The sequence below is a fragment of the Pygoscelis adeliae genome, unplaced genomic scaffold (assembly GCF_000699105.1).
Source record: "Pygoscelis adeliae isolate BGI_AS28 unplaced genomic scaffold, ASM69910v1 Scaffold244, whole genome shotgun sequence".
NCBI classification, from domain to species: Eukaryota; Metazoa; Chordata; class Aves; order Sphenisciformes; family Spheniscidae; genus Pygoscelis; species Pygoscelis adeliae.
The window spans coordinates 2,072,471-2,092,968 of record NW_008824648.1 but is presented as its reverse complement, the minus strand read 5'-3'; the positions used below and the strand labels follow the sequence as shown (position 1 = coordinate 2,092,968).

The following is a 20,498-nucleotide window of genomic DNA, read 5'->3' as shown; positions in this document are numbered from 1 at the left end:
CCAGCTTCTTGTGCCCCTCCAGCCTGCTCAGTCGGTAGAGCATGGGAAGCTGAAAAGTCCTTGACTAGTGTAAGCACTGCTCGGCAACAACTAAAACACCAGTGTGTTATCAACATTGTTCTCATCCTAAATCCAAAACACAGCACTGTACCAGCTACTAGGAAGGAAATTAACTCTATCCCTGCCGAAACCAGGACAAACCAGGTGATGATTTTCATTGCACAGGTGGCCATGAAGGCTTAGTGAGGGCAGTAGAGCACTTTGCATTTGTTCCTGTCTTGCAAAACCCAGGCCTCCAAACCACTGTCTCAGCCAGCCTGTGTAATCTCCATAGACCTCAAGTCATCCCTTTTCCACTCGTTCCATTCTTCTTCCCTTTGCTTGTTTTTACTCATTTTGCCTCTGCTAGGCCAGATTTATAGCTTGTTTCTATCATTTTTCCCTCCTTTTTCTAAAGTGAGTTTGCACTGTGTTAAAAGCTGTCTCGCAATAGCCAAGCCAGCAAAAATGTGAATATTTTGTTTTCTGAGTCCAGGAGACTTATTTATTTCAATAACACCAAGGTAATAGAGAACTGAATATTAGAAACTACAAAGACTGGGAGATATGCCATTAGCTTTACACTGGATGGAGGTCTTCAGCTGAAGGCAGGCAGGAGGGAGCTGCTGTACACAGCCAGGGAACACGTTCTTTTACAAGCCCAGCAAATTCTGACCGTGTGAATATTGGTGCAAATACCCAGGAACAGGTAAGCACAAGAGCCTTTCCTGAGGTTTTATGCTATGGTAGAGCATACTTACAGCTTTCTTCTTATGTCAATTTGGACGAACTTTAGTGTAACAGTATTAACCTGTTCCCTACTGTCATATGTTCCTAGATAAAATAGATTGGAAAAGAAGATTAGCTCCTATGTGTTACCTGGCAGGAGGAAGTAATTGAATATAGAAGATCAGCCTCTTGTTAATTGAGGTGAAGTTTTTAAAGTATAGCTCAAAGGAAGAATGGTTAGGCTGCTTTCATAGCAATTGCAGATAAATTCTCATAACGTACATTTCTATATTAAGACACTTCAACTCTGACTGACACTGAGTTGTCTTGTTTTTGCTACAGTTTGACTGTATTTCCCCACTTGATTAAGTTACTTAAGAGAAGACAGCAGAGAAGACGTTTTGCTTTCTGCAGCAGGATCGTTTATGTGAATTGTGATAATCAGGGTGCGTGAGGGAATAGAAATTAGATCTTTGTCCATATCTAATGCAGAAGGAACTGCATTTGTTTCCTGTTCTCACAATTGAGTTGAAGATGTTCTGCCATGATAGAGTATACTTGTTGATTACCGACGTAGGGAGGAGGCTGAAGATGGTGTGTTCCCACCATTTGGGGTGACTGAAATACTCCCCACTTAGGTGGGATTGGAGAGCAACTTGGTGTGCCCTTGTGTGGCAGGCTCTGACCTGTGCTGATTCTAGTTCTCCGTCCCACGGCTCCAAGTGTCTGGCTGCAGAAAGGAGCTGGTATCTCACGTTATCACCTAGTTTGGGAAAAGGGTTAGGGTCAGAGTGTGCATGGACCTACGTGTCAGGAAAAGCACAAAACAGAAGGAAGGGTAAGTCCAGAATGAAACTGTGGTGCAGTTCTTGTGGTGGCCTGATACCTGGGTGTTAGAGCTTCAGTAGCACATGAAATGAAGAAGTGGGGATGCCCCTCTGCTTCTCTCTGGGGAAGGTGCCTCCTTTCTCTCATATGAGCAGTTGCATTACAGAGACCTGCGCAGCCCCAGGGCAGTTACATCCCCTCAGCTGGTGGAAAGCTCTGACTTCTGTGAGCGCTTCCACTGCCACGATACTTGTAATCTCTCCTTTTCATTCCAGCAAAGATGTGCAGCTGCCAAGCTACATATTATTTTTATTAAGTAGGTAGCATCAGCAACTGTTGAAGGCTGAAATTTTGTTTGATTGTTTTTTAAACAATTCTTCAGGTTCCTGATTTGCACATCTGATCTTTAGGCAGGCTGATAAACAAGACGACACTGTTTTCCCTTCCCAAATTTGTCCTGTGCCGAGACAGTGAAACACGTAGGGGCTTGTGGTGCTGACATTCAACTTGAGGGAATACCTCAGTGTAAAAGTTAGAAATTCCCTTGCTTTTGAAGATTAGTCGGGTCAGTTGTAATGACCCTAAGCAGTGAGTGTAGTATGATGGGGAGAAGGCAGGGAGCTGAAAAGCAGATTGCCTGGAAGCTCTTATAAGGAGGACCTTTTCGTTTTCAGAGGAAAGGATTGGTTTACATTGCTAGCAGGTAGTGCTGGGCCGTGCCTCTGTCATTGGCATGGGAAGGACTAAACCTGTTGTTTCTTTCTTTGTACTGTAAAGGATTAAGAGAACAAAGATCTGCTGCAAACTAGGTTGTCAGTGGAAGGCATATATCATGTATCCCAACAGCAAGAACCTTGCAGGAATCATGGGATCCCTGTGCAGCCCCCCGTGGACCTGGCCTGGCAGCATGAGCCAGCCCCTCCAAGATCTGTGCCTTCAAACTTCTTTGCACTGGCACAAGGGTAAATTCAAGCCTGCGGCTGGGTTTCCACCAGGTCGGGCTGAGAGAAGTTCATGCAGATCTGTTTAGCGTGGACTGCAGTTTGTTGCTCTTGCAGAAGGTGTGAAGTTACATACCTGTCTGGGGGTGATGATAATAAAAAGCTAAAAATAATTATTACTTCATTGCACAGATCTTCTCCTCTTATATCAGACTGACACGTTTCAAGCCTGCTGGCCAGCTGGTAGCTTTCCGGCTTACCGCAGGTCTGTACCAAAAGAGGCCTATCCCTGCATGGGGACTTGCCGAAGCAGAGCGGAGCGCGGGCTGGAGGCTGCAAGCCTGTCCGTCGGAGCACCATGGGCACCATTAGTGTTTCTTGCCTCTTTGATCTGAGTTTTGTATTCCTTGGGCAGTCTCTCACCGCAGGATTTGACTGGCAGTGGGTGCTAGCTGAAACACGTGCCCAGAGCCCAGAAATGTGCTTGGTTGGCAATTAAATTACAATATGGCTGTAATTTCCACAGTATTGTTTTTTTATCCAGTACGTGGAATACAACCAGGGTCTACTAATTCTTTTGCCATGTGGCTCACTGTGCTCTGCTGACGTTACTTGCCAGGTTCCCCACCTTCACGAGAGCGGGGGGCTGTACCTGGAGGCCTGGCATACAGATACAACCACAGACAAGGGAGGGGCTGCAGTGTCTCACGATCAAGCAGACAAATGAGGAATTTTGTGTCATGATGACACCATTAAAGTGGAATGGGTTGGAAAATCAATCAGATTCCTTCTCTGATTACTGTGTAACTCAATTACTGCAGTCCCTCTGGGGCCCAAGGCAACAACCGTCTCGCAGGAAGTGCCAAAGAAAAAGACCTTTGAATTAGAGCTGTTGTGGACAAAGGCAAGATCCTGCTGCTGTGCGTTCCAGAAAGAGGGGTTATATTATGAATAATAAAAAGGGCTGGGGAAATGTGCTCGTGACGCTGGTTTTCAGGGTGGTAAGACCTTCTGTGGCCCATCTAGGAAGGAGCTTGTATGACAGAAGTTCTTGATGAAGGTGTCAAATGACACACATTATCTTCCATGTGCCTTGGCATAAATGTACCAGCAGCCCCAAATACATATATTCTGGTTACTGGTTTGGGCAAGTGCTGGTCTTGAGCATTTATACTGATCCCCCACAAAAATTTCCAAGCGTTGGAAATATCTGGAGATCAGACATTAAAACCACACAATTCTGATTGCTATCTTGCTTTCATATCACATCAGTTGCCATGTGGCTTAGCGGCTGATAATTCACAAAACGGTTTATGTTTCACATTAACGCTGTATATCACTAGGAAACAGAACATCTCAGTTTTATAAAGTGTTTGTCTTAATGCTGGTGATTTGTGAGATAGCTGACCTTACAGCTGATGCTCTCTGATCTAGTGATGCTTTTCTGACAGGACGGGAGCCTGCGAAGCCTGCGTCCTTGCACCAGTGAAACACTTCATCCTTGCCGTGCCTTCTGACTGCCGTCTTCTGCAATTCACTCAGGCAGTCCTGGCAGGAGTTCGGAATGGACCTTAATTTACCTATAAACTTGGGGTTTTTTGTGCTGTTAGATTCCAAGGAATTTGATCTCAAAAGAGGACACAGGTATTTTCTTTTCCTTTAAGAGGGAGCAATTTTCAGTGTGATTTTTTGTGTGTGTGTGTTTTGGGTATGGGTGGTTTCTGACAGCGCTCTCACCTTTTAATATACATTTTGGTTGGTATATTTGTTTTGTTGATTTTTTTTCTTTTCATTTGAACCTAAACCAGCTGATGTGGTCCCCAAAGAGCTAAATGCATACCATGCCAGCTGGCATGCCCTCTGGCTGTGAAGCCTTGTTAAAGAGATCAGAGCTGACAGATTCTTGAGCAGCAATCTGATACAGGCCCTTTTTTTAATTTGTTTTTTTGAGCTCACCCATGTAACAAATGGGGGCTTGTTTGGGAGCTTCGCTAGAGGCTTGAATGGAGTCATTGTTATCAAAACACTGCTGTGATTCAGAAGCACCCAGCAAAGGGGGTTCCTCTCCCTCTTGCCCCTCAGCTGGGCACTGCAGGTGTGGCAGCCTAGCTTAAACTCTGGTTTCATCCTTATTCTACAGAATAATCCAGTTGTCTTGTGATTTTCATCTTTAAACTGGTAACAGGAAACTGAAGGTACAGATCTTTGCAAAACAGAGACTCAGTTCAACACTAAAAATTAAGTTGGAGAGGTGAGTGAGTGTAACAAGGGAAGAGAAGTGTTTCCCAGGTTGATGTTTTGGGGTAAAGAGTCGTAATAGTAGTACAGTACTTTGCCAGGCTTTTGCATAGATCAGCATACTCTCGGTTTTCTTACTCTTTCCATGGTGGTTAGATTACAAATTCTACCCCAGAAACACTTGCTTGGAAATTTCTGCAGACACACGTGGGCTCCTGAGCTTATAAGTCCCTCTTTACATTATTTTCTCCTGCAAAAACAACTTCTTGTCTAATACATGTTAAGATAGTGAATCTTTGAATCCAAAATAGTCCAATTATTCTATTTTATCCAATGGGATTAAAAAGCAAAAGTATGTGAGCTATTTGGGAAGACACTGACTTGCAATTCTCAGTCTTCTCAGTCAAAATTGAGTATGTAGGAATCTGAGTGGAGTGTTTTGTATGAATTTGTTGCACAAGAGTAGAATGAAGACTGCTTCTCATAGCAGCTAATATGCATGGAGCTGTGTATATATTGTGTCTTACAGGGAATTCATCTCATTAAAAAGATACAGCATTTATTGTATGAGCCTATCTAACCTCTCTCTGCCCTGCTGAATTCTGCCTTCGCTGGCTCCTGCCTCTCTGCAGTTCAATGCGACTTTGGAGCTCTAATGCCAAGTATGAGGGTGGTAACATCGGGGCCTTCCTTGCAGAGTCAGTGGGATGGGAAAAGCTGATTGTGGAGGTGGAAGTTTATTTTCCTGCTTGCTTTTGAAAGGTGGCACATGTTTTTGGGTACTGTGCTGATACACTGGCAGTCCCAGTGTATCACTGGGACTGAACTTGACTTGAACTGGAATTACAAGCTGTATCCTGCACTCAGTCCCGAGAGTCATGTATTCAAAATCAGTTGTCACTTCAGTAACAAAAAAAGGAAAAAAACTATCTGAATTCTGTTTTTTACATCTTCCCATAGTAATTTCTCCCCTTCTTGCCCTTGTCCTTTTTCCAATAAAAAGTTAACACTATGTAGAGACAAAACTGAAAGATGATCGGTTCTCTGTGTTGAAGAAAATACAGCTTATTGTTGCTGTCTGAGCTGGATTTCCAAAGCCAGCTCTGTCATTATAGAGGGCCATTTGGGAGTGGAGACTCGATCCATTTGGAGACTGGGGAACAGAGTTTTTTTGGTTTGTTTTGTTTTAAATCTTGATTCATCTGCTGCCTTGCAGTGTGACCTTCAATAAGATTTGCTGTGTCTCAGTGTCTCCAGTGGAAAATTATTTCTGTAATATACTTCACATTTACAGTCTACAGCTATTCTGAAGACCTCATCAGGGCTAAGGTTTCGTTGTGCACTACACAAGCCAGTCACCGCACTGCTGAGCTTATGATACTTAATGATCATTATAAGGCTTGTGTAAAGAGCACTCTGACTCTTTTCGATCCACTGTCACAAAGTTGGCAATGTTATATCTCTTCATATAAAATCTGCTTGGGTTTTTTTGTCTCTGCTTCAAGCTGCAGCAGCAGTTTGGAAAACAGCCTAGTGGGAGTCTTTAGAGTAGGACTTTTGGCCTCATCTGTGAACTGATATTTTCCCTGACTCAGAAGGATTTTTTTCTGTTTAGTAATACACATTACAAGATAAGCATCTGTCTCGGAAGTAATTTCTGGTGGAGCAAAATAAGCATCTGTCTCGCAAGTAGTTTCTTTTCTGGTGGAGCTAGTTGTTAAAACCCTGACTTTACTATATAAAAACCTTATGTCTGTCTTAAACATGTGGACAAACTAGTCTTCTAATATTCTTTGTTTCATCAGAATGATAGTACCAAAAAGGCTCAAAAATGGGAGGAATGGAGGAAGGATGAAGAACTGTTTTGGTAGTACTTCTTGTTAATTGTTGCTCTTGTGCCTCCTGGTGTTGTAGGCTGTGCCAGTTGAGCAGGTGGTTAGAGAGATTGTATGTGGTGGAGTACATGTCTGCAGGAGTGTGGGTGTGTGAGGAAGAAAGGTTTTGGGCATGGCTGACTTGGTGAGCAACATCTGGCATTCAGGGTGTCCTTGCACTGTGCTGGGAGGGGCAGCAGGTGCTCCCCAAAAATGTGCCTGTATCCCAAGTAATGCACACCTGGGTGTTGTTGCTGTAGGTAAGTCACACTTCTGGTAAGGGAGAGAAAACTACACAGTGATTTTATTTTTATTTTTAACCAAGGAGCAATTTAGTTACTTTCCCTGGTGTTTATGTTTTTGATGGCTCGGTGTTTGTTGGCTTTGTTGAGCATTTTATCCTCGAAAAATAACAACATATGGTGAAATAATCTGCTGTCATAAACACAAAGCGGGAGGTGAGAGAGCTTCGTAACAAGCAGCTTTCACGTATTTGAGACCAACCCAAATTTATGTCGTGCTGTTGGTGATATAAAACTGGCTTCATGCTCTTCAGTGGCATATGAGGGAAGGCGAGGAAGGTTCAGGAGGTGTTTCGTCTCCAACTGCCACTGAGTCAATGGCAGCAATTAGGTGTGCAGTTCGTGGGCAGCCTGTGCCCTCTCGGCTCCGTGATGCCTGAGGGACGATGCCTCCCCCGAGCCATGTTTTGAGAGCCCTGGAAGAACATGAGTTTCCCGGAGAAGTGGGGCAGCCTCGTAGAGGGGGTGGGAACCATGGAAATCAGGAGCTGTGGGGCAAGAGAGCTGGTGGGAATTTGAGGCATCTTGTTGGGTTCGGGACAGCAGTATCTGGAGGGCCTAGGAAGTCACTGGCAAGGCTCGGACACATCATCATTAGTATGAGAACAGGACAAGACAGAGAATGTGAGGGCTCTCTCCTCCTCTTGTTAATTTTGAAATATAGGCTAGAATAAAAGGGCTTCATATTTTCTGCTCAGTGGCATGAAGAGGAGTGGGGGAAGGCCAGGTACGCTGGTTCTGTTTGCTGTAATGCGTGAGAATCTCTCCCAAGGTGAATGCTGAGTCCCTGTGCACTGCCAGGACCTTTCTTCCAAAGGCCATTACGGTTGTTCTGCCAAGCTCCTGTACAAATGGTGTGCGTCACTTCCCAGGGAACAGGTCTGCCTGCTGACAGGCAAGTGATGCCACCACCTGTTGATCCTGCCATTTCATTTCAAACCCCTTAAATGCCATGAATCCATACTGAGAATTGACTTTTTCTTTTTACATTGCAGGATGCGAAGAGAAGGTGCCATCATGTGAATGTGAAACAGCTAAATGAGAAACAGGACACCTGGGAAGGCTGAGCTGAAACTGCTTGTGCACAGGATGACAGACTGATTTGCTGTTGGAGACGAGATTCAGGAAACCCCGCTCCTCCAAAAGACTTTCCTGAGTGAGAGGAGAGGAGCAGGAGGAAGCACACAAAAGAGCAATGGGAATTGAGGGCCATGGTTACTTGAGATAAATGGCAGATCCCTGGGAGTCTAGCCTTGTAGCTGTTTGCTTTAGCTTTGTCTCTCTCCGCAGCTGCTCTTTCTTTTTTGCGAGCTGCTGCTGGGTACTGCCACGGCGGCACTGGAGATTTCAAGAGCAACGTGGGTGCAGAGTGTGAGGAGGGGGTGGGCAGCCCGCCTCACCATGATTCAGTTGTGGAAAGTAGTGCGGCACGTGCGACAGCTGGAGCTCCACAGATTGATCCTGCTGCTCATTGCCTTCAGCCTGATCTCCATGTGCATCCTGGCTTACTACGTCACTAACAGTCCCAAAATCAAGGAACCACCACCCCTGCCCTTCAGTGACTGCAGCAACCAGCACCGCATCTTGATCCCACCCCAAGCCAGCTGGAGGCTCACAAAATCTGTGGACACCTCACGCACAGATCCTGTGGTGCTAGTCTTTGTGGAAAGCATTTACTCCCAGCTGGGGCAGGAAATAGTGGCCATCCTGGAATCTAGCCGGTTTAAATACAGGACAGAGATTGCCCCTGGCAAAGGGGATATGCCCACCCTGACAGACAAAGATAGGGGACGCTACGCTCTTATTATCTATGAGAACATCCTTAAATATGTGAACCTAGATGCTTGGAACCGAGAGCTGCTGGATAAATACTGTGTAGAGTATGGAGTGGGGATTATAGGCTTTTTCAAAGCCAACGAGAACAGCCTACTCAGTGCACAGCTCAAGGGTTTCCCCCTTTTCCTACATTCCAACTTGGGGCTGCGGGACTATCACATCAACCCTAGTGCTCCCCTGCTCTACGTCACCCGGGCTAATGAGGTGGAGCAGGGTCCCCTCCCTGGTGATGACTGGACTGTGTTTCAGTCAAATCACAGCACCTATGAGCCGGTGCTGTTGGCCAGCACGAAGTCCTCGGAGTCCATTCCTCACCTGGCCACCCACAAAGCGTTGCATGCCACGGTGGTGCAGGACCTGGGTCTGCATGATGGGATCCAGCGGGTTCTCTTCGGCAATAACCTCAATTTTTGGCTGCACAAACTCATTTTCGTGGATGCCATTGCCTACTTGACTGGCAAGCGCCTCTGTCTCACACTTGATCGCTATATCCTCGTTGACATTGATGATATATTTGTGGGAAAAGAGGGCACTCGCATGAAAGTGTCTGATGTAGAGGTAAAACCCCCAGAATATCTACAGGCCCCAGACAAATTTCTAGTGTGTGTGTGGTGTGCCAGGAAAGTCAAGGTTGCATTTAATTTGAGTGAAAGAGTTGATTGCTGTAATTGTTCTCATCTTTAACAGAGAAGTAGCTTGCAAAGATGCTGAGGCACCATATGTGATGCTCTCAACAGGTTTTCCAGATTTAAATGGAGCATTTTTCATTCTGGGACCTGTAGCTGGCATCTCTGAATTTAAGAGGAGGATGCCTGTGATGGTCTGTCCTGTCTCCGCTTTAACATAGGGAACAAACATATGCAGATTTCCTCTGTCAGTCTATTTGTAGCTGCAAACTCTACCTTTCAAAAGGAAGAGGCAAGTTGTGTTAGAATAGAATAGAAAAACTGTATTTGTTGTATTATGATTTATTATGATATATATAAACTGTATATATTATATTGCAAAACTGTAAGCCAGTCCATGGGGTGTAAACTGCTATAGTCTATGTTTTAGCCATCTAGCTTTTCGGGACATAACGAAATTGGGAAAAGAAAGGTTTTCTCTCACCCTTTGTTACACCCCCCTCATATCCTCCACCAGCAACCCCCATCCCTGGGTAGGGAATATCCAAAAATTCACCAGGGAAACATGCTCAGACCAAGCCTTCATGAGAACTATCTCTCTGGCCTCACGATTGGGAAAGAGAGATGCCATTTTTGTGGTTTGCTTTCCTTGGCAGTTCCTTGAGTAATACAGTGACCTATTAGGAAAGAATATGGGAAAGGCACAGAGAGAGATTTTGTGGAGGAGAGGGAAGCGAGACAGGCAAAGGAGGAAACAAGTAGGAAGAAGGTAAGAAACTAAGAGCCCCTTTTAATTCTCCGTGTCCTTGAAAGTATGTGATAAAGTGTTCTCCTAAGTCTGTGATATGTGTACATATGCTGCCTCACGGAGCCAAGGACTTGCCTTTCTATCTTCCCCATCGGTTCTGGTTTGTAGCCATTGAGGCAGGTGCATTGCCTGCTTCTACGGATACGCTGAGGTTGCTCCCAGAGGAATGAGGCCCCAGGCCTTTTACTCTGGATTCCCATTTAGCGCTTGCCCTTAGATAGGTCCTGGATGGAGTTCCCTGGGTACCAGCCATGATGGCGATAAGCTTGTGACAGCAGCTGTCGTAGCATGTTTCCAAAACAACTTCCAAGTGAAGCACCCTTTATCCTTTCATCCAAGGGCACAGACCATTTGAGGCAAAGGTATAAAACTAAATACTGTTGTACATGCGTGTCTCCTTACCTGAACTGAACCTCATCCATTACACGTTCCCAAGAGCACTCTTTCACCTCACTAGGAGTCTTACCACCTTTTCTACACGTTTTATGCATCCATGCAAGACATCTCTCAGTTCGTCTCCATTTTTTCAGGTCTTTGAGATTTTAAGTTCTGCTTCTTATCCCAAGCTTAGCTTGGGGAAGGGAAACCCTTGCATTCTATTTGGAGCTAGCTCTGTCTTTTCAGTTCATTTGAAGCTGCATGCCTGAAGCAGCTCTAATTGCGTGCCATTATTTATTTTACTTGCTTCATTCTTTAATAATTCTTTAGAGCCACCTTTGACCATAACTCTCTAAGCAAACGGGTATTGAAAACGTGTTTCCAAGCAGACAGGTATAGAAAAATGGAACAGCTGTATATAATACTTATTTAAGGAAAATGCTAAAATTTTCTTAATTTCACTTCAGCGTCCCTGTGTTTTGAGGTGCTGAAACGCTCTGAAATCTTTTTTTTTGAAGGATCATAATCTTATCTTGGTCCTAAGCAGGCCCTGCACCTTCTAGTCCAAACCAGCAGAGATTCTCACCTCTGTGCAGGTTACAGACCCACGTGAGAAAGCAGGAGATAGGTGGCAAGAGCTCTTGGAAACAAAGGCTGCTCTAGTGATATTAAAAACACACCCAGACAAGATAATTCCAAAAGATGCTTTGTTTGGGTTTTAACGGGGTGAAATGGAGGAATAATCTGTGATCAGTAAGCAGAGAATCTCAGGAAAAGCAGATAACACCCGGATTTATCCATTTAAAAGAAGCTCTCTGATTGCAGAGCTGCGAGAGGTTAATGCATTTTTATTTTTTAAAAGGGAGAAATAACTACATGGATTTGTTGATAGCTTCTCACCGTGGGGAGAGAAGGAGATATAATAGTGACAGAACAGCTGGCAGTTTCTTTGGCCTTTTATATGAAAGCTCTGTTTCAGGGCTGTTATCTCAATACACAGTTCCTTATCTTGAAGTTTAGATTACAGTGGTCAGGGTAGCGGTTTGAAGATTGGATGTTGTGTGTAGGTATGAAATTGACTCTGCTGTCCCAGTGAGCCTGTTTGCCATATGCAGGTCCACGTTCAGAGAGCTTCCCCATCAAATGACTATTAAAAGAAAATGCTGAATATAATTTGATCAAATGCATGCCCATGGTGGATGTCCTGTGTGAGAGGAGAAATGTTTTTATTTGTGGTGCTTAAAGAAGGGCTGAATAGCTTGCTTCTTTAAAAAGAAATAAAGAATCGTGCTTGCTTTTACTTTAAAGATGATAACCCTTCTGTTTCTGCTGAAGGGCTGCAGCAGGATCTTGCAGTCCTCAGTTGAAATGAAACAGTTGGAAATCGCACGAGGAAAACGTTTTTCCCTTGTAAAGTTTACCAGAGATTTGAGCTGCACATAATTTAACAAAACAAAATCTCAGAGAATCCCTTCTCTTCTCAATTATTCCACATTCAGCCTCTTCTAAAATCATAATCCTTGGAATTTACCAAACCTCCACGGAACTAGCCAACAAAGATGAGCCATTTCTAATGCAACAGGATCTGGCTTTTATTATCCGTCCTGGTCGTCTTCAGGTACGAGGAAAGAAGATTAAGTAGATGAGGTTTTGCCTCTTTTGCTGGTAATCTCTACAAGGGCATAGTTGAGCAATCATTGCTAGCAAGTCTGAGAGCAAGCTAAGCACCTCGAATACTGTGTTCAGTTTTGGGCCCCTCACTACAAGAAGGACGTTGAGGTGCTGGAGCGTGTCCAGAGAAGGGCAGATTGGAACAGGCTGCCCAGGGAAGTGGTTGAGTCACCATCCCTGGAAGCATTTAAAAGACGTGTAGATGAGGCGCTTAGGGACATGGTTTAGTGGGCATGGTGGTGTTGGGTTGACGGTTGGACTCGATGATCTTAGAGGTCTTTTCCAATCTTAATGATTCTATGATTCTAAGTGAAAATCAAGGACAGCCATTTCATTTTGGGTTATGAATGGTGAGGGTGGAAGAGAGAGAATCTAGTGAGGGTGGCTGTCAGCCAGCTCTTGCCTTTCTAAATTGTAGAGGACGATCTTATCTGAAATGAAAATATTCAGCAGTTTCTAACTCCCTGATTGTAACATTGTAGGGGAAGTGGAAATACCAGTACCATGAATGCTTTCTCTTTTGACAGCGCTGTTTTTGAGCTGTGCCAGTGCCACTGCTGGACAGTGAGAAAACTGCAGAAAATCCTCTTGAGAATGTGCTGCCCAATGTCCCCAGGGGCAGTTCCTATGAAGAAGGTGTTTCTGCAGCACGTTGCTAGTGTGCTTTGCATGAGCATTTGAGAAGAGGCTGTCGAAGCACTCTGCTTTCTTCCTCCATTTCTTATCATCGTTTCTCTTCATTTGTCCAGGTACTGTTTTCCTAGGCTCATGGTATCCTCCCCTCCCAGCATCTGACTCTCAACTTTATTTCCCCCTTTTCTTTTGCCTCTTTTTGGAGGGACCTAATACAGGGGAGGTAATATTTAGGGTTTGTATGAAACAGCTAAAATCTCTGCAAACACTTTTGGAAGTTAAAAATTTCATAGCTAAAAAAGCAGAGTTGCATGAAGGTTGAGCCCTGTATTATTGCAATGCCAAGGACACCATGCCATCTTAGAAGAAGATTAGGTCCTAAAGAAGTAACCTAAAGAGGGTGCAGTCAGGGTGCTGTGCTTCTCCTGATTTCTTCCTCGCTTCCTAGAATTTTAACCCCATCGAGAGAGTTTTTGTCTTTCACTGGATGGCATCAAGAGCTTGTAGTGACTGTTGAGTAAATCTTTGCAGATCCATCAGTGAGATTATATAGATTTTTTTTTTTAATGTGCTGCAACAAAAGGCACAATTTTTAACTTTTCCCTAACGTTTGCTTAGAAGTAAATAATTATGATCATTTGAGATTATTAAAAAACCCTTTTTTAAAGTGATGGGCATCAAACATCAGACTAAATTTTAGACCTTTTCTGCATTGTGTCCAGAGATGTGCATTGGAATGTAGATGTCTGTCACTTGGGCCTGCAGCATGGCTGCCCCAATTAAGTACTAAAGGCCTCCAAAAATTCAGGTTGTGGGTTGCAGGGGATGTTCTCAGATAGACTGTGACAAGCGTGAAGCAGGTCTCATCCTGATGTGGCTTATGAGTTCTGGTGGCCAGTGCTGGGAATCTCCTGGAGAACCCCATCTGTTCCTTCCTGGGGTGAGCCTTGCTGAGCTTCTAGCAGGGAGCTTAGCTGAGGAAGGGGCCTTTCTGGCTAGCTAGTGGGCTTGGCTGCACCTTGGAAGGATTTTTGGAATGGAAGATAGTTAGAAAATATAAAACAGAAACACTTGGAGGGATTGGAGGGGCAGTTTTCTAGGGGAAGAAACTTTGCTTTTTAGAGATGGGGGATAGCTAAAATGCTAGCCTTCTGTCCCGTACCATGTGAGCAACTAAATTTCTTAAATACAGACATAAAGATCTGTTTGCATCTGGCTAGCTGTTTTATATCTTAATGGGTAGCCTACTTCACATTTCTTGATTGCCTTTCATTTAAGAATCTCAGAGCACATTATGGATATATATGCAATGCCACTTGAGTCACCTGTAAGATATTAGTAGTACTATCATATTCATCCTACTTTATAAAAGAGAAACAGTGCAGACGTGTCAGAACAGAGGGAAGTGCCATCTTCCCGGCCCGTTCCCACATCTGTATTGTTTCACCTTACTCTACAGCTCACAGACTTCTTTGAACCAGCGTGCTAGGGAACAGTGAATGCATAATTTGTTGAAACAAATTTCCAAATATTTTACTTGGCACCTTAGTCTCTTTTATCCTGTGCAGGGGAAAGATGTTTCTTCAAACCCGTGCTATGCCACCTTGGATGTGGCTGTGAAAAGGACCCACCATCAGCACAGGGATGGCACACAATTAGCAATAAACCTGCCAGAAAAGCAGGATTCAATAGTCTCAGAATTTCTGGGGCCCCCACGGTTCCTCTGTGGTCCCTCCCCGGACACAAAGGATTGCTGCCTGCTGGAGTAGGGCTTTTGGGGTTTTATCATCAGACAGATGTGTCGTCATGGTAACCCCAACCAGGCTTTAAATCTCTCTCAGTGCAGAGGAATGCTAAGCTTCTTAGCCACTGTCTTTCCTCCCTCTACCTTCCTACCCGAGCATGAGGAACTGGATGTGCCTTTCAGGGCAGCAGAGAGAAGTGGTGAGGCTTGGGACAGCTCTGGAGACAAGAAAAGAGTAGGGCACTTTCCTGTCTAAGATACTGGGTGATGTGTTCAAGGTGCTGGTCCCGAATTTGATGCGGTATTGTGATCCAGCTGGGCAGACAGCTGCTTCTCTGTAGAAAGATGCACAGCTCTTAGTCTGTGCTCCCTGATGTGTGGGATGAGTCCCTGTGTCTTACAGGGTTACATGAGGGGAGCTTGACCTCCCGTTGCCTATTCTGGATCTTGTGCAGCAAAGGAGGCTTCAGCCATCAGTGCTGCTGGTGTGTCACCTTTTAAAAGCACTGCCTACATGTGTGATAGGTTCTGGAGATGTCATGTGCCATGCATTTCTCAAAATATTACTCTTGGGTGGGGGCTGGGGCAAGGATGTGGTAGGCATGTGGCCATGGAGGAGCTGGGATCTTTGAAATTTGTCCCAGGCTGCATTTGATGTCACTGTTGCATGGATGTGGGGAGGGAGAACAGGCAATTAAGCGTGTCTCTAGGGAAAAGTCTGAAAGCTTGGTTCCTTCAGAGAGAGCACTGAGAGTGTCTGCAGCACTGCAGAAATAATCTGTCTGGTCTTCCCACCTTGACGTGTTGGAGAGGTCATGGGCTGCCTGCCTTGGGAATAAAACCGCTCACCTTCTTTGCTCCAAGATACATTTGCGGTGGATGGGTGATTGAAGTAAATTACAGAAGTCATCATTTTTAAATTAATGTGATGATCAGTGTTTGGTCAACACTGTTTTGAAATATTAGTGACAGCAGTGATTTGTCAGGATATCCTTAAGTGGTGGGTGATAAGGCTGGTCCCTCCACTGAATGAGAATCTGCATTTGTGAATGCACTTTCACCACCTAGGGAACAGTGTGCCTAAACAATGCCTATAGAGTGTGAGCCATGTGAAGGCAGCGTTGTGGTGGTCTTTTGTGCTTCTTGAGGCTGGGGAGGGGCAGCTGGTACAGAAAGATCTGCCCATCTCCCCTGCACAGTTTGAAAAGCCCGTGTGTTTTCCCCAGTATTATGTGCCAAGTCGCTTGTGTATTTGCATCTAGCCCAAGTCTGCTGTCGAGAGGTCATCACCTTCACCTTGGGGCAGCCACTGATCCATCACTTTCTTAGAAAAGCTATTAAAATCTAAATAACTGCCTGGTCAAAGACCATCTCTGTCACCTGCCAACAGCCCTCCTGCCAGGTCCGTGTTTGATTGAGAACTTCTCCCATAGGGACCTGCACCAGTGACACTTTCCCTGAAGCAGGCAGGTAGCAGCAGAGCATGCATCTGAGGGCTTCTCTCTTTTTATTGTTCTCCAGCAGAAGAAATTTGACTAGCATTAGTTTGTGTCTTGTCTGTGACATACGGAGCCTCTGGGGTTTTTTTTTCTGTCAAGGCTGTCTGCTGTCTTACTTTGTATGCTGCTGGACCTGGGGTTTTGTGGCACAAGGCTCCTTCCCCTTGGCTATAGCAATTACTTCGGACATTTAAAGCAGGCACAAGTGAGCAAGAGGGAACCTGTAGGAGATGTCATGACTGTGAATGTCAGCTCCCCCAAGTTTTCTTTCCAGAATCCAGGAAACTTTCCTACTACAAAAGGATTTTGGCACTTTCAAGGGACACAAAGCGAGGGATACCTCCCTGCTGTGGCAGGACTCCTTGCACGGGTAGTTCTGCAAATCCACCTTTCTCCTCTAAATAAAAGCCCCCTCCCTTTGGATCACTTAGGTACTGTTCATGATATTATTGACTTCTCTGCCTTCGACTGTGCACCATGTGCTGCCCCATCCTCCTTTTCATTAACACGTAGGCTCAGAGAAACGCAGAGGTTCAATAGCACAGTCCCAGTCAACATGGGAGAGGAAGGGAGGGTTGAGGTTGATCCTGGAAAGAGTAAGGGATCTGTTGCTCGCAAGTGAGATTTATTGTCCCTTTGCCTTAGCACAGACACTCTGGGTCCTTCACATTGAAGTGGAGAGCATCATCTGACTGTGGTTTTAAAGTGGCATTGTTTGGTAGAGCAGGACTACTTCAAGTAAAGACTCTGTACATGGAGCACTTGGCTACTCTGCTTCACTGCACAGGCAACAATGCCTTAGCCCCATCCCCTGTGATACCTCCTCAGACTGAACTGGGCACCAGTAGAGCACAGGTGTTACAGAGCAACTGAATATGAACATTTCTTTTTCCTTTCATTCAAACAGGCTTTACTGAGCACCCAGAATAAGCTGAGAACTTTAGTCCCAAATTTCACCTTCAACCTGGGCTTCTCAGGGAAATTTTACCACACAGGTAAGCCCCTGGCACTCCATCCCAGTGCCTGCATACAGCCCCCATGTTCGTGTGTGTGTGTGTAACATTAGAGAGAGCATGATTCTCAACGTCTCAGCATTGCAGGGAATTAGCCACGGCTTTGAAACATTGAGCTCCTCTGCTGCCTTTTGGTTTTGCACTTCCTTTTCTGCTCTCTGTAGGTACCGACGAGGAAGATGAAGGGGATGACATGCTGCTCAAACACAGGAAGGAGTTCTGGTGGTTCCCTCACATGTGGAGCCACATGCAGCCTCATCTTTTCCACAATGTCACTGTGCTGGCTGAGCAGATGAAGCTCAACAAACAGTTTGCTGTGGTAAGGGGCATCGCAGTTTATTTACTTCACAGCACTAATCCTTAAACATTCTTCTGGAATAGCTGTTCAGACCCCACTGAAGCCAAATACTAGTCTAGTAACTCGGCTGCATTTAAGAAAGGCAGTTGTGAAAGTTTAAATCGGTGCGTGGCTCCTGCTGTCTTCAGGCAAGAAACACCATTCGTTGTGCCTGCCTGTGCAATGGCAAGTGCTTCCTGGCACCTGCACGGCCCCAGGCAGCTCCACTACGTTCCAGGCTGCAAATCCCAAGGCTCTTGTTTGCTGAGGTGTGAACTTGTAGCATTACCATCCAAATCCAATTAACTTACAAACTCCGGCAGTGAGAAAGCATTTCCTTTTCCATCCTTATTCACTGTGGTTTTGTAAGGAAGTCACCTGGTTGGTAGTATAAAATGCTCTCTGTGCTAACAGCCCTACTTCTGGCCTCCCCAGACAATGCTGAAGGAAGTTACTTACCTAGGAAGTCCAGGGGAAATTCCTTGGGTTTTGGCAGAGGAGGGGGAAGCCTTGCACATCCTGCACTGCTGGAACAATGTCTGTTTGATGCTTACAGACCAGAGCTGAATATAGCGTACATGTTTCTGTGAAAAGAAATGTCCTCTTCACCTCTAGTTTGGTTCTTTTGATAGTAATCCCCTTGGAAATAGCAGGCCGCTGTCCCGTGTTCCCATGACACACACAGATTAGGAATGATCTTGAATTCAGAGCACAGTTGCAGCATTATAGAAACAATTTAGGCTCCTTCTTTTCCTGGTTAAATAACAGTGCAGTCTTTTGCAAAGAGAGACAAAGCACAGAACACAATTACACATATTTAACGTAAAACAGGCTAGCAGTGGGAAGGAGAAGATTGTTGCTTCATTTAGGGGTTCTGGTTTTATTGTACACCGCCAGGGCAGAGCTGTCATCATTCATATTGTTACCAGAACCACAGAGTGGAATTCAAACCCATGAAATTCAGATATTTCCTGCCATTTTAGTGTAGCTCCAGGCCCCGTATCTTCACCCTCAACAGTGGTGAGGGGTCTTGCTTCATGTCTGCTTTTCTTTGAATTGCGAGAGACAAGACAGATCCCAGTCGTCATCTTCCTTTCCTTCTATATCAGTTAAGGAAATTTTGTTTTCCTCCTCTGGTGACTTGGATCTAGGCATTGTGGGAGTGAGATATGTCACTTAACAGCATTGATTAGTTTGTAGTAACCAAGGAGCCTGACCTGAGGCTTGTGAATTAATCTGATTTGTCACACCTGCAAGCTACAAGACCGTTCTTACAGCAGCTGTTACCAGTGCTGAACATCCGTGTTGATACAGAATCAGCTTTATGTTTCTGTAGATGCATAAAACAAGAAGTACAAGCAGTATTTCAGGTTTCCCAATCCAGAGAGTTTTCATGTTGCTCCATCACCTTGCTCCAACTTGGAGTCTGTTGCTAAATATGATCCTTATTAAGGATATTCGGTAAATATTGAATGATCAAGCTGTGTATTCTGCTTCCAGGAGCATGGGATTCCCACAGACTTGGGCTATGCCGTAGCCCCCCATCATTCTGGGGTTTATCCTGTCCACACACAACTCTATGAGGCATGGAAATCCGTTTGGAGCATCCAAGTAACGAGCACAGAGGAATACCCACACCTACGGCCTGCCCGGTACCGGCGTGGATTCATCCATAATGGAATCATGGTGAGCACAGCTGGGCAAGCAGAGCCCACTTTCCTGCCCAAGGAACAGTCTGCTAGTGACCTGCATTAGAGACATTAATCTTAATAACACCAGTGTTTCCAGCCAGTTCCTGTGTTTCTCAGTACAATTCAGAGGTCAGTACTGAACAGAGAGCAAAACCAAGCAGAATAAGACTGAATTGGGATCCCACTGACTTGTTTGCACTGTGATGAGTAAATGGTTGGGAGGAATATCAAGAGCCCTCTGAACCTATGGTGCTTATGTCCCTTACTGTTGATCTACAGAGTGCTGCTTTGACACATTCACATGTAGATTCTGCTGCATCTGCCTCTTATCTAACTTTGCTTTTCTCTGATATTGCCAGGTTCTGCCTCGACAGACCTGTGGTCTTTTTACTCACACTATCTTCTATAATGAATATCCCGGTGGCTCAAAGGAGTTGGACAAGAGCATTCGTGGTGGTGAACTCTTCCTGACGGTGCTCCTGAACCCAGTAAGCTCATCTGAAAGGGGAATCGGTGCACAGGTGTCTCAGCTTATGTGCCTCATGTGGGAAAGGACTAGATCCTATGGGAGATTCAGTATAACCACCCATCACGGTGTGGGTATCTCCAGTGTGATGCTAAGGAGATGTGAAAAAGAGGGCCAAGGAAGTACTTGCTAGTTAATGCTGCTTTGCTTTACACACTGCCAAGGAAGCATCAGTGTTGAGTGTTGGCAAGTGCAACACTCCGCAGATAGAAACTAGCCAGGGTGACATGCTGAGCATGGCCCAATGTAGACTGTTACCTAGGCTGCTGCATCTTCACGAATCAGAAGTGAGATGTGCCTTGGCTCCTTCTGTTCCACACACATCTGCTGCCTGTTGGCTTCTCCTCTGGCTCACTGATGAGTTTTGTTCAGAATAATTGCTTTCTCTGGGCTTTTGTTACGGAGCGTTCTCCCCTTTCTTTCAATATGTATACACTTGAAACAATTTCTGCGTGCTTTTTTTTGTGAGGTAGCTGTTGCCCTAAGGCATTTTTGGGAGATCTGGGCTTAACACAGGTGTTTTCTTTTTCCCTTTCAATACTTGACAGTCCCGTCAAGCCACCAAGCTAATGTAGTACCTTCAACATGCTGCAGTCCCTTCCCAGTTCTTAGCCATGGATGACAAATCACATGAGTTTCTCACTTCCCATTGAAGCTGGGAAGATGTACTAGGTGGCAAGAGACAGAAAAAAAGCGGTCATTTTTAGAAAATCCTGAATGGATAGACTTAGGAGACGAAGCTTTGTAGCCCTCTCCAACCACAGATCACGCTCCCTCACATTCCT

At 45.0% G+C, this 20,498-nt stretch overlaps 1 protein-coding gene across 5 annotated transcripts in view; it reads left to right on the top strand.

Moving 5' to 3' along the window:
- Positions 1-20,498, top strand: part of NDST2 (N-deacetylase/N-sulfotransferase (heparan glucosaminyl) 2) — a 142,739-nt gene that overhangs the window by 108,681 nt on the left and 13,560 nt on the right. For all 5 annotated transcript variants that reach the window (XM_009322451.1, XM_009322453.1, XM_009322452.1 and 2 more), the window contains 5 exons: positions 7,947-9,345; positions 17,054-17,141; positions 17,324-17,478; positions 18,997-19,182; positions 19,547-19,675. In XM_009322451.1, coding sequence (XP_009320726.1) covers positions 8,353-9,345; positions 17,054-17,141; positions 17,324-17,478; positions 18,997-19,182; positions 19,547-19,675 — 1,551 coding nt within the window. In that variant the 5' untranslated portion in view covers positions 7,947-8,352. The remainder of the gene's footprint in view (positions 1-7,946; positions 9,346-17,053; positions 17,142-17,323; positions 17,479-18,996; positions 19,183-19,546; positions 19,676-20,498) is intronic.